The 13,308-nt window shown below is 36.4% G+C and overlaps 1 protein-coding gene across 4 annotated transcripts in view; it reads left to right on the top strand.

Moving 5' to 3' along the window:
- RNF130 (ring finger protein 130) overlaps positions 1-13,308 on the top strand; it is a 140,715-nt gene that overhangs the window by 45,171 nt on the left and 82,236 nt on the right. For all 4 annotated transcript variants that reach the window (XM_067732622.1, XM_067732623.1, XM_067732621.1 and 1 more), the window contains exon 3: positions 3,084-3,334. In XM_067732622.1, the coding sequence (XP_067588723.1) occupies positions 3,084-3,334 (251 nt within the window). The remainder of the gene's footprint in view (positions 1-3,083; positions 3,335-13,308) is intronic.

Below are 13,308 nucleotides of genomic sequence, written 5' to 3'. Positions count from 1 at the left end.
CTCCTTTCCTGTCACTCTTCCCAGTCTCCTCCATTGTAGTAGCATCATGAGACTACCTGTGTTTGGCTCCTCTCTCTAGTCCCTTTAAAATTGTCCTTTGCTCTTTGAGAGCAGATGCAGTTTTCATGTAATCAAGAGCAGGTGTAAAGGAAAAAGCACTCTTGTGTGTCTCTTTTACTACTCACACGGAAAACTTCACTTCCGACGCTTCTGGTCACCAAATGTTTGTGGGGTTTTCCCCATACCAAGCAATTTTCAGCAACACTAGCTGGGTGTCCTGTAATTCAATTTGATTCTGACACTGTCTGCCTGGGGTTAGCATCAGATCCCACAAGTTAAGGGCTCAGTCCCACAAGACATCCCACCCCCCACACCACCGCTTCAGAAGCCAGTTGCAAGTCCCACGTTGTCACCAGTACTTCTGACCCACTAGCAGTAAGTTGAGGTTCCCACAACCCCGTCCTCCGGTCCAAAAATTTGTTAGAATGGCTCACAGAACTCAGGGGAAAACTTATATTTACTGATTCATTATAAAGGATATAATAAAGAATACAGGTGAAAACGTACATAGGGCAAGGTGTGTGAGGAGGGGCTCTCTGGCATGCCATCCTCTCACCACCTCCATGTGTTCACCAATGTGGACGCCCTCTGACCTCCATACTTTGGCATTTTTATGCAGGCTTCACATCTGTAGTCCCTCTCCCTCCCCAGAGGATTGAGGAGTGGGGCTGAAAGGTCCAAGCTTCTCCTCATGGCTTGGTCTCTCTGGTGACCTGCCCGCATCCTGCAGCTATCCAGGAGCCCGCCAAGATTCACCCCATTAGAACAAAAGACACTCCCATCACCCAGGGAATTCCAAGGCTTTTAGGAGCTCTGTGTCAGGAACCAAGCTCAGAGACCTAATATTAGAACAAAAGATACTCCTAGTGCTGTCACTTAGGAAGTTGCAAGGGTTTTAGGAGCTTTGTCCCAGGAACCAGGGACAGAGACCAATATGTATCTTTTCTACTATTTCACAGCAGATAATTTTCCACTCTCTTTGCAAAGTGAACATTAAGGAGCCTTGATGATAGGATATGCTCAATAAATACTGTTGAAGGGATGGTTGAAATAATTAAATGCTTCTTCTCCCAAACAGCTTTCCAATTGAAATTAGGTGGTGCTCATTTAGTGTTGTTTGAATGAATGACATTACATGGATTGGTTCCCTTGGCTACCTGTGCAGCTTTCCCACCTCCTTTTCCAGCTTGAGTCTTCAAGAGGGAGCCTCAGAACTGATTTCTAAAACCATTTGTACCTGGTGTGATTATAAAGCAATGAGACTGATTGTCATGTGTTGTTTGTGGGATCCGTCTCAGTTACTTTATAGCCATACCTGGTATCTTATACTGCAGATCATTGCCTGTTGAACAACATTTTAAAAGCACTTAAGGTTTCTAAATGGAAATTTTAAATGGTTTAGCATCGTTTTATGATTTTTTTCTGACTTATCAGAACTCTTACTTCAGAAAGATAATTAGAGTTAACTTTGTTGCTTGCTTTAATTTTGCAGTTTTCTTTCTGTTTTTGGATTTTTAATCAGTATTCTGATAAACTGCTGATAAATTCTCATGAAATGACTGGCACAATTTTGAATAAGGTTATACAAAGGTGTATGTTCCATTGGGTTAAACTTTTCTTAAAACTTTTTATTATTAAATTTCTTTTCAGTTGTATATGGTCTTTTGACTGCACATTGTACAAGGATAGTCCTTTTAGTTAAATATGATAAATGAAACATATAAACTAAATATTTAGTAGTAGTAGTCATTGAAGCCTTCGAAAGGGCAAGTTTGGGGGGTTTTGATTTTGTTTTGGTGGTTTACATTTATATGCACAAACTTTATTCACATTTAAGTAAATAGTTATAATTTTCTCTTTCCCAAAATAAAATGTCTGTTCTCCTTCCTTTGACCCCCACAGTCTCGGGGCTCTTTGAAGAAGGCCTATTGTAAAAGTTGCATGTTGCCACAGGCAGCTTCACTTATGAAAGGATGATCACTGACAGCTGGATTGGTGATAGAAAGGCTTCTCTTTTTGCTTAAAAGAAAGTGGTAAATTATTCCCTTTCTGGAGAAGGAAAGGGATAGAAATTTCATGCTGTGCATAGGAGAGAGAGTCACTTGCCTTTACTGTATTACTGCTTATGTAATTGAAAGAACTGGACGACTAGGAGAGCAACTTACAAACATCCTTATAAGTAACTTAGATAGTGGCTGTAGCGGAACCTCTGGACAGCTGTTAGAAGCAGCAAATATTTTGATGCCAGACTAGTCCAGAGTTTTAAAGTTTGGGCATTTCTCAGGAAGGGTTTGATTTCCACAAGATTTCTGGGGTAAATGAAAAAGGAACCTTCCTCCAGTCTGACATACACATAGGATCAAAGTTAGTTTCAACTGTTATTGATCAAAGATACCATTTGGCATTTTGCTGTTGGAACTCTATTATCAGATTTGTGTCCTAAGTCAGTGAAATTATGAAACTGTATATCCTGTACTTCTGCTTCTTTCTATTCCTTGTGCTAGTTCTACACACAATAGGTGCTCCATAAACATTTGTAAGAAAAATTAATGTAAAAAGTACCAATTTTTATACTATAAATGCTTTTCCACCTTTTTATAAGGAGTTGGGACTCTCGAAAGAACATTTTAAGATGGAAAAAGTTTTACAGTGAAAACCTGCCATGATTTTATCACATTTCTATTGGTGTATAATACAATGCTGTGTACCATCTTTTGTTACATTTGGCTGATTTAATAATCTGTTTTTTAAATATAGTTGTGAGATAAGTTAATATGGTTCTTAACACTGCAATCATTTTATGCTTTAAGTGCGTTTAAGTCTTAAGTAGTACACAACAAGTTTCTGTTCCCACTTGGTGCCAGCATACCCAACTGCAACTTCATTTCATTTGAAAAGTTGAATCTGAAAACCCTTGCCATTAGCAAAAATTACAGTAGTTTTGCTAAGTAGCATTTTTATATATTTGATGTTCTATAAATTTTAAATGTCACTTGAGTATATATATTTATTTTACATTACAGGCACTGGAGATATTATTGCTGTCATGATTACAGAATTGAGGGGTAAGGATATTTTGAGTTACCTGGAGAAAAACATCTCTGTACAAATGACAATAGCAGTTGGAACTCGAATGCCGCCAAAGAACTTCAGCCGTGGCTCTCTAGTCTTCGTGTCAATATCCTTTATTGTTTTGATGATTATTTCTTCAGCATGGCTTATATTCTACTTCATTCAGAAGATCAGGTACACAAATGCCCGGGACAGGAACCAGGTGAGCTACCAGTACTCTATATTGATTGATGCTTACTGGCCATAATTCATAGACATCTGTTGTAATCATACATAATATGAATATTTTTTCATTAAAAAAAGTGGTAACCCTCAATCATTTTAATATGTTGAAAACATATCTATACAAGTATTTTAAGGATATTTGAAATACCTAAATGGAGAAATTATTAAATTTACAATGATCACTTGGAATATTCCAGGTAAATGGTTAGCTTAATATCATAGTGTGATCTAGCTAATTCTGGTAATTTGAAGAAATATTACAAAGTTGCATTTTTAAGCTGGTAACATCTGTTGTCAGTGGCAGGGGAGTTGGAAGGGTGGGGGAGGGAGACTTTTCACTATATATATTTTTGTTCCATGTGAAATTTTTTTCCTATGTGAATTTTGAACTATGTATTATCTATTCAGAAAAAATAAATTAAAAATAAATTATCTGTCCTATTTAAGCTTAGCCATGGGACAGTGATGAGGTGGGGAAGGACCAATAGAAGAGATGTATCTAGATAGTCATCCTAGAAATTCCACTGACCAGCGCAGTGGATTTCAGATGAATGAACAAAAACAGAAAAGACAATATACTGCTCTGTAGTAAAGGGCTTGCAGATGGTTTTCTGTGAGTTTATTACTTAGTTTGTTTGATGTGCTATATATAGAATATCTACCCTGGAGCCAGGTTTGAGGTATTAGGTCCCATTACCAGTCCTATGCTTTTCTAGGACACTAAGAAGTAAATTGCTTGGAGAGTGGTTTGAAGACAATTTTTATATAACACCATCCTCTCCTCAGAGTACATCTAAGTCCCCATGGAGGGGTGTGAAATTTTCATCCTTCCTCATTCTAGTGAAAAGAGCACAGACTTTGGTGTGGAGTTCAAATCCTAACCTTACCACCAGTTTGCCCTTGTCCCTCTTGCACAGTTTTTTAAGCTTCTCAACTTGTTTCTGCATCTGAAAATATGTATAAAATATCTGAAAACTATAATTTATTGAACATTTGTGTGCCAGGCTCTGTGCAGCATCCTGTACATCTTTAAAATTTTTATCATGATAATTTTTATTATTTATAATTTCAGGCTTACAGAAAGTTGCAAGAGTAATATAAAGTATTTCCTTGCCCAAATTCTCCAACTGTTAACATTTTACCATATTTCCTTTTTAACCATTTGAGAGTAAGTTTGAGATAAGATGCCCCTTTACCCTTAAATACTTCATTGTGTACTTTCTAAAAGCAAGAACATTCTCTTATATAACCACAGTGTATGATTATCAAAATAGTGAAATTAACATTAATATCATTATCTGATCTATAGACCTTTTCTAAGTTTTGTGAAATTATCTTAATAATGTCCTTTATAGCAAAGAAAACCCTGGATTGATCCAGTCAAATTGTATGTTGTGTTCAGTTGTCACGTCTCTTTTAATCTGTTTCATGACATTGACATTATTGAAGAGTACAGGCCAGTTGTTTTGGATTTGAGCTTGTCTGATGTCTGATGTTCCTTCATGATTAGATCCAGGTTATATGCATTTTTGTCAGGAATACCAGTCCTTTACATTTGTTAGTTTTTTATTTTGAGATAGGTGTCATTTCACATAGGTTTATGAGAAATAATACAGAGAGATCCCAAATACCCTTCACCCATTTTCTCCCAGTGGTAAAATCTTGCATAACTACAGTAAATATCACAACCAGGATATCAACATTGATAAAATCCACTGATCTTATTCAGATTTCTCCAGTTAAACTTGTGCTGGTGTGTGTATAGTTCTGTGCAGTTTCAGGTGACCAAGTCAAGATACAGACCCATTATCACAGGGATCTCTTGTGTAAATTCTTTTATAGCCACAGCCACCTCTCTCCTACACCCCTACATAACCCCTGACTACACTAGTCTGTTCCCCACTCTGTAATTTTGTCACTTCAAGAATGCTATATAAATGGAATCACATAGTATTTAACTTCTAGAGTTTGGATTTCTTCATCTAACCTAATTCCCTTGAGATCCTTCCAAATTGTTATATGTCAATAGTTTATTCCTTTTTATTGCTGAGTAGTATTCTGTGGCTTGGATGTACTATAACTTGGTTAACAAAATTGTTTCCAGTTTTGGCTATTATAAATAAAGTGACTATGAACATTCATATACAGGTTTTTGTGTGAACATGAGTTTTCATTTCCTTGGCATAAATGTTCAAGAGTGCAATTTTTTGAGTTATTATGATAAGCACATATTTAATTTTGTAAGAAACTGCCATACTCTTTTCCCAAGCAACTGTACTATTTTACATTCCCAGTAGAAATGTATCCCTGATACAGTTCATCTGCATCCTTGACAGCATTTGGTGTTGTCACTATTTTTCATTTTAGCCATTCTGATAGGTGTATAGTAATATCTCTTTTGTGATTTTAATTTGCATTTCTCCAATGACTACTGATGTTGAACATCTTTCATGTGCTAAATGCCACCTGTATATCCTCTTCAGTGAAATGTTTATTCGTGTCTTTTACCCATTTTCTACTGGGTTGTTTGTTTTTTACTGTTGAGTTTTGAGAGTTCTTCATACATTCAAAATACAGGCCTTTTGTCAGAACTGTGGTTTGCAAATACTTTCTCCCAGTTTCTCCCAGGGTCTTTTGAAGAGCAAAATTTTTAATTTTGATGAAGCTTAATTTATCAGTTTTTCCTTTTATAAATTGTGCTTTTGCTGGCAAGTCTAAAAAAAAAACTCTTTGACTACCCCTAGATACCAAAGATTTTCTAATTTTTTTCAAAAAGTTTTACATTTAAGTCCATGATCCATTTTGAATTAATTTTTGTGTAAAGTGTGAGGTTTAGGTTGAGGTTCCTTTTTTTGCTTATGTCTGTCCAGTATTGCACCTTTGTCTAAACCACAAAGCTTGATTCTTTGCCCAGTCTTTTCCTCCTTCTAATTCTTGTTTCCCAGCAACAAGTCACCTCTTTCAACTCTTTCATCTGTTCCTTCTGTTATTAACTTCATATAACTAAGTAGCATGCTATACTCCTTTTTAAAATAAATTAAAGGTGTTTTTTAAATACATTGCCATCATGAAAGAGTGAAAGTAAAATGATCAAGAGTAGCTCTAAAAGGGTGTTCTTGACAAGAAAACCCTAAAATATTGGTTTGAATGTAGTGCATCTCAAGGACTTTTGAAAAAAGCAAATGGTTTGTCCCAGGAGCCTGCTCTTTGACGGTACTGCTTTAATTAGCACCCACCATGGGGCCTGTGTGTGATGAAGGACTCAGCATAGTCACCATCTGGCGCAGGCCACAAACGGGAACTGGTTTCGCGGCTGACTGCGCGCAGACTTCCTAAGCATTCTTCTCCAGACGCTGCTGTAGCAGAGTGGTATTCTGACCTTTGTTCCTCCTTCCGTTTTTCCTAAGGTTGAGAAGCACTTGATGAAATTTTTATGTGGCTTAAAAAGCTTAGCTTATTAAAGTTTAATACGAAGGTGGCAGCAACTCAACTGGTTGAAACCTTTGGCTATTTTAAAAGAGAAACCAGAACTATTAGTGAAGAAAAATAAGTGAGTTTAAGGAGAGACTCATTTTCTCCCACAAACTGTCATCGTGAAGCAGTTCTTTCTACAGAATATGCTACCAAAGAGAGCCATGTGTTGTGAATAACTTTCTAAGCACAGTGTAATGTACACAATTGACACCATTTTATACTGGAAATAAGAATCAAATGCTTTGGCTTTTTAGTGTACTGCCAGGTATCTGTGGTTGCTCTTCTTGAAAACTTGTTAGAATACATCTGAATACAAATAGGTCAGATGATGGCTGACAGTAAACTTAAATGTCACCTTCTAATAAGACAGTGATAGTTATTCCACACAAGAGGATAGATGTTTGGTGTGTTTTATTGAAAGGGTACTTAAGGTTTTTCTGAGAAATGTAAACTTGTTCACAATTACATAGTTAATATTGTACCCTTAATCCCAAAGTGGTCAAGTTTGACAAACCAGAACAATAAAACTTTTATTTTACTATTGAGGAATAAGGCAGGTATAAAAAAATTCCATAACCTAGGACTACTGAGTTTAGAAGGTCTTCTTAGGAAATCCCCTGAAAATGCATATGGTTTTAGGTATTTAAAACTCGTTATAGCTTCTTGCCAAAATGTATATGCAGTATTCTTAGACTTTATACATATCTCAAGGTTACTGAAATGAAATACGCTTTTGCTGCCCATTTTTATCTCAGAAGATAGCTAACTGAAGAATGCACTTGCACGTGCGAGCATGGAAGAACACTGAATGTTCTTCAGAGGAAGGCTAGTACTTTGCATGTATAATCTTCAAAAATGGTGGGTTCAGAAGTCTTTTCCTTCCAGATTGGAAGGGGGGAAGTTATTGTGCATACTGTCAAGGTTTTTCCCCTAGGAAAAGATTAGGTAGTCAAAAAGGGACAGATTTCTTCATAGTTGGATGGTAGATTGAATTTTATTATGTTTTTTAGGGATTGACAATTCCAGAAGAACTAGAAAAGGAAACTAGATCTTTGAACTGAGAATGTATTATTTTACCACTTTTTAAGTATATTGCAAGTGTTCTTTCTTTTTATGTCTTGCTATTATGATCAATTTACATAAATAAATACCACTTTCTATATTCAGAGACTATATGCCTTCTAAACATTATATCAAAGCTTAAGACTTTGTTTTTCTAGCACAAAATATTTTCTTGAGGGCTTCCGTGGTAACGCAGTGGTTGGGAGTCCACCTGCCGATGCAGGGGACACGGGTTCGTGCCCCGGTCCGGGAGGATCCCACGTGCCGTGGAGCAGCTGGGCCCGTGGGCCATGGCCGCTGGGCCTGTGCGTCTGGAGCCTGTGCTCCGCAATGGGAGAGGCCACAACAGTGAGAGGCCCACGTACCGCAAAAATATATATATATTTTTTTTTTTCTTGAGATCAGAGTGTTTCTAAGATATTCAGTTCTACATCCTTGGGGTTTAGCACAGGGCCTGGCATGTCACAGTATCTCAATAAATGCTTAAATGAATTAAAGAATGAGATTACATTCTATTGGGAAGGCAGACAGGTGTAATCAAAATACCGTGTAGTGTAAGAGTTATTCTTTTGGAGCAGAGTGATATTATTAGAGTGTTATCCAGAGGAGATAGTGACATTTGAGCTGAATTTTAAAGTATGAATAAGACTTCATCAGACAGGAACTGGGTGGAAATTCAGGCAAAGGGATCATTTTCCACAGAGCTGTGGGGAGATAAAAGGAGAGACAGAAGAGTTGAATGGCATCAGAAATAGTAGGGAGGAGACCTGAGACTGAACTGATACTGGATGAGCATATTGACACTAGAAGATGAAGGGCTTGACTCTCATGCTGAAAAATTTAGACTTTACTCTCTAAGCAGTAAGGAGTCAGCAAAGGTTTTTTAGCAGTGGAGTGATAAAAGATTCTTTTCCATTAGGAGAGGCTTGGGGGAAAGAGTTCTTAAAGAGGAAAATATTGAAGAGCAAAGGAAAATAATATTAATAAAGCAAGGTTATGTAGAGAGCTGGGGGAAGGATAGGGGCACAGACAAATGGTTACCTTGGAAAACTGTTGGGGATACTTCTTTTCAGGCAAAAGAGAAAAAGGTAGTAGTGATGAGAGAGTGAATGAAAGAAGGTGCTGACTACAAGACAGTTATCTCAGTCAGGGAAAAATTATATTTACAGCACCTGAATTTCACCAGTGTCTAAAAGAAGAAAGCCCTATTATCTGCTGATATAGACCTAATTCTGTATTTATGGGAGAGTTCTGATGACTGAACAGAAACCAGAGATGAGTCTCATTAAAGTGACCTGCCATCAACATATTGTGAACCATCTGGCTTTGAACAGATCATTCCTGTTAAATTAAGCAGTATAAGCTGTTTTAAATTGTTTTCTACCAATTTAAAACTTTTGGATACTCTGCACCCAAATATAGAATAGTGTTCACATTGGTATTCTTGATGTCTTTAACCAAGTGAAATAAATTAATCTAGCCCCTGATGGTCAATATCCCTTCATATTTTATAATATGGGAAGTCTTTTAGGCATTTATAATGGAAAAAGAACTGGACTAGAAGGTCAGGAGACCAAAGTTTCTGGTCCCAGCACTTTTACTAACTTTAGGTAGATCACCTTAGTTCTCTCTGGATTTGGGTTTTCTCCTTTGTATAAGAAAATGATGCATCCCTGTGGTTTTGTCCCATTCTGTAATGTTCTGTGTGTGGTGAGGTGGAAACTTGAGTAACTTTATTAACTAAAGTCAGAAGTATGGAGAATATGAGTGGGTAGAGGGTTATGGGAAATGCTTTGGAAGCTAGGGTTGGTAGTTTATACTTAGTATAGTGAGTCTCAAATTTTAGTATGCAAAAGAATCATGTGGGGGCACTTTTTCCCCCTCCTTCCCCTCCTCTTTTTCTTCTTCTCCTCCTCCTCCTCCTCCTTTACTTTCAAAAACTGCAGATTCCCAAGACACCTCCTCCCTCCAGTCTTTTCAGGAAGTCTGGATAAGACATATTTACCAACTCTCAATCTGAGCAAATTACTTAATCTCTCTGTGCCTCAATTTCCTCTTCTGTAAAATGGGAATACTGTAATTCTTTCTCATAAAATGATTGTGAAGGTGTCATGAGTCAGTACATGTGAAGGACTTACCACAGTACCTAGCACATGGTATGTACTGAATAAATCTTAGTTACTATAAATATCATAATTATTTCACATTATTATTAAGTACCTGGCATGGTAGGTGACGGTAAGGGATCTTAAAAAAAAAATGATCTTCACAAAAGGAATTTGTGCTTCATCTTAGATATTTGAGTCAGCATGACGCAAATAGTATCAAAATCAAGAGGTGGGGGAAAAATGGCTTTTAGACAGATTCAAGTAAGAGAACAAAATCATAGCTGAGGTATACCTGTCACAAAGTGATGGGAAATGTTGAGGCAGGTATTTAAAACTCAAGGGATGGTCCAAAAGAAGGTAGTAACACAGAAGCCAAGTTCCAAGAAAAATATTACAATGAAGATATTTGACATTATTATCAAACACAAGGAAAAGATGTTTTTTACTTTTGCTACAGGACATTTTGAAAGTTCAGAAGTGGAAGTGATGATATATCTAAATATTTATGGAGATCTCTAATTAGGTGCCCTACATACATTCAGATCAACTTGCTGAAGCTGAACTCCTCCCATCAGTGCCTGCTCTCCTCTCTCTGCCAATCTTTCATCTACCATGATTCCTCTCCCACATAGCCAGTCACTAACTAGAAAGCTGGGATGGCCATTCTTGACTTCCCTCTCTTCTCATTCCCCCGCATCAGTCAGTCATTAGGTTCTGTCAGTCTTACCTCCTAAATCTTTCTTACTTTGTCCTCTCCTCTTGCCCCACTACTACTTGCCTAATTCAAGCCCTACTTATCTCTCTGAAGTACTAGACTCTACCTGGTCTCTCTGTCTCCAGTCTTTTCTGTGTCACATACATTCTTCTCTGGAAGTCAGATCTGAATTCTCCAGAATTCAGATCTCATCATGGAACTCTTTTGTTTAAAATTCTTCAGTAGAATTCTGATCTGAGCAGGATGGAAGCAGTGGGTATTTTGTTTAATCTTCCCAAATCCCTTTTAAAAATACAAAGAACAACTAGGATAGCAAAAGGAAAAACCCACAGACAGCATCTTCAGTGATGCCAAGGAGCAGGGTACCTCCAAGAACTTCTGGAAAAGGAGTGGTCACGCCAGACAACTAGCAGCAACAAGACCTGCACTGTAGCTCCAAGAAAAGGAGTCAAAAGAAGAAAAGGGTGGTCCTAAGAACCAGAAATCAGAATGAAAGGGCTTGACTCAGAGGGGAAACCTCAGCAAATAAATCTGAGAACAACTGGTAAAATAGCTATAGCACCACAGACTCTAATTTGTAAACAATTGAAAAAAAGACCTTGGAAACCCATTAAGGAACTTTAGGGAACACAGGGTGGTGGGGCAGCCTCAGTCCTTGAGGCAGTCAGTAACACACATGAGCATACACACTCAGCCTGGATGGATAGATGGATGGATGGATGGATGGATCAATCTAGGTAAAAACTTTAAAACTGTATAAAATCTATATGAGAAGAAGTACAAAATACTCCTGAAAGACGTATATACTTAAACAAATATATATACTGTATATATACAATATATACTTAAACAGATGGAAAAGACACCTTCTTCCTATTGAATATAATCATTCAATACAATGAATATATCAGTTCTTCCTAAATTCACTCATAAGTTTAACTTAAGCCCAATAAAACTATTTTCAGATATTTTTCTGGGGTTAGATAAGGTAATTATAAAATTTATTTAGAAGAATAAGTAATGAAGAAAAAAATCCTGAAAAAGAGGAGCAGTGAACAGGTGGCTAGCCACACCAAGTTTTATAATACCTAATAAAGCCTCTTATTTAAAAGAGTGTTAAGAGTTAATCCATGAATAAACAGAGCAATAGAACAAAATGCAAAATCCAAAAATAGACACAACTGAGTGTTGAAATTTAATACAAAGCATCATCTCAAATCAGTGGAGAAATATGAACTTTTTAATAAATGGTATGGGACAATTGGAAGAAGACAAAATTAGATCCATTCCTCAGTTGTACACCAGGATAAATTTCAAATGAAGCAGAGATCTGATTATAAGCAATAAAACTACACATATTAGGAGAAAATGAAGGCTAAATTTTCCTTTTTGATGGAGAATTGGGAAAACTTTGAATTATGGCTCAAAATTCCAGTAGAGTAATAAAGATGATTGATAAATTTGACTATTTTTTAAAGGAAAAATCGAAAAAATGAGTGACAAAAAAGATATTTGCAATTTACGTTATAGACAAAGCGTTAACGACACTGATACATAAAGAAGACCTCCCCCCCCAAAAAAAGACAGAAAACCTGATAGAAAAAAATGGGCAAAAAAACGAAATAGTTCACCAGAAAGAAATGCAAATAGTTCTTAAAATGTTAAAAGATGTTCAACCACATTCATAAGTTAAATATGACTTAAAACCAAACTGAGATACACACTCATAAGTTAAATATGACTTAAAACCAAACTAAGATTTCTTATTAATCAGTGCAGGGGAAAAAATATTCTAAGGTATGACAACATACTTTCTTGACGAGGTTATAGGGAAAACAAGCATACTCATACATTGATGATGAGAATGCAAAATGGTACAGTTCCTGTGGTGGGGAAGTGGGAATTTGTAATATCTTGCAAAATGCATATGCACTTATCCTTTGTCTTAGTAACCTCACTAGTAGGAAATTAGCCTGATAATGAACTTGCAAAAGTAAAAAATGACATATTTGTTATACAATTCATTGTAATATTATTTATAATAACAAAAGACTTGAAACATTCAAATGTCCATCAATAGGAGTTTGCTTGAATAAACTAGTACTCTACACATGAAATACTCTAAATGCAATGGAGTAGTGTATAGCTGTAACAGAGACTGGTTTCTAAAGCTCTCTGGATGCTGCTATGGGGTGACCTCTTAGTGCAGAACAGTTTTAGCATACCAATTTATTGTTAAGAAACGGGGGGAGGGGACCATGAAAACATTGATATATATATAGAGAGATACATATCACATATATACATATATGCACATGTACATAATGTGCATTTATTTTCAAAAGGAAACAATGTAAGGATAAAGCAAAAATTAACAAAGAGTTATTATTTGGGGGGAAGGGAACAGGATGGAGGAGATAGAGATTGATGAGACTTCCCCGTACTGGTTTTATAGTTTTGACTTTGGAACGATCTAAATGTTTTAGATCTTATTTTTAAAAAACAAAAGAAATCATCAAAATTGAAAATAAATGGAACCTAAATATATTTCAAGATGATGATATAAGCACATAGAGAAATGAATTGTTTTAG

The sequence above is a fragment of the Pseudorca crassidens genome, chromosome 3 (genome assembly GCF_039906515.1).
Source record: "Pseudorca crassidens isolate mPseCra1 chromosome 3, mPseCra1.hap1, whole genome shotgun sequence".
Taxonomy (NCBI): Eukaryota; Metazoa; Chordata; class Mammalia; order Artiodactyla; family Delphinidae; genus Pseudorca; species Pseudorca crassidens.
This window is presented reverse-complemented; position numbering and strand designations above follow the sequence as displayed.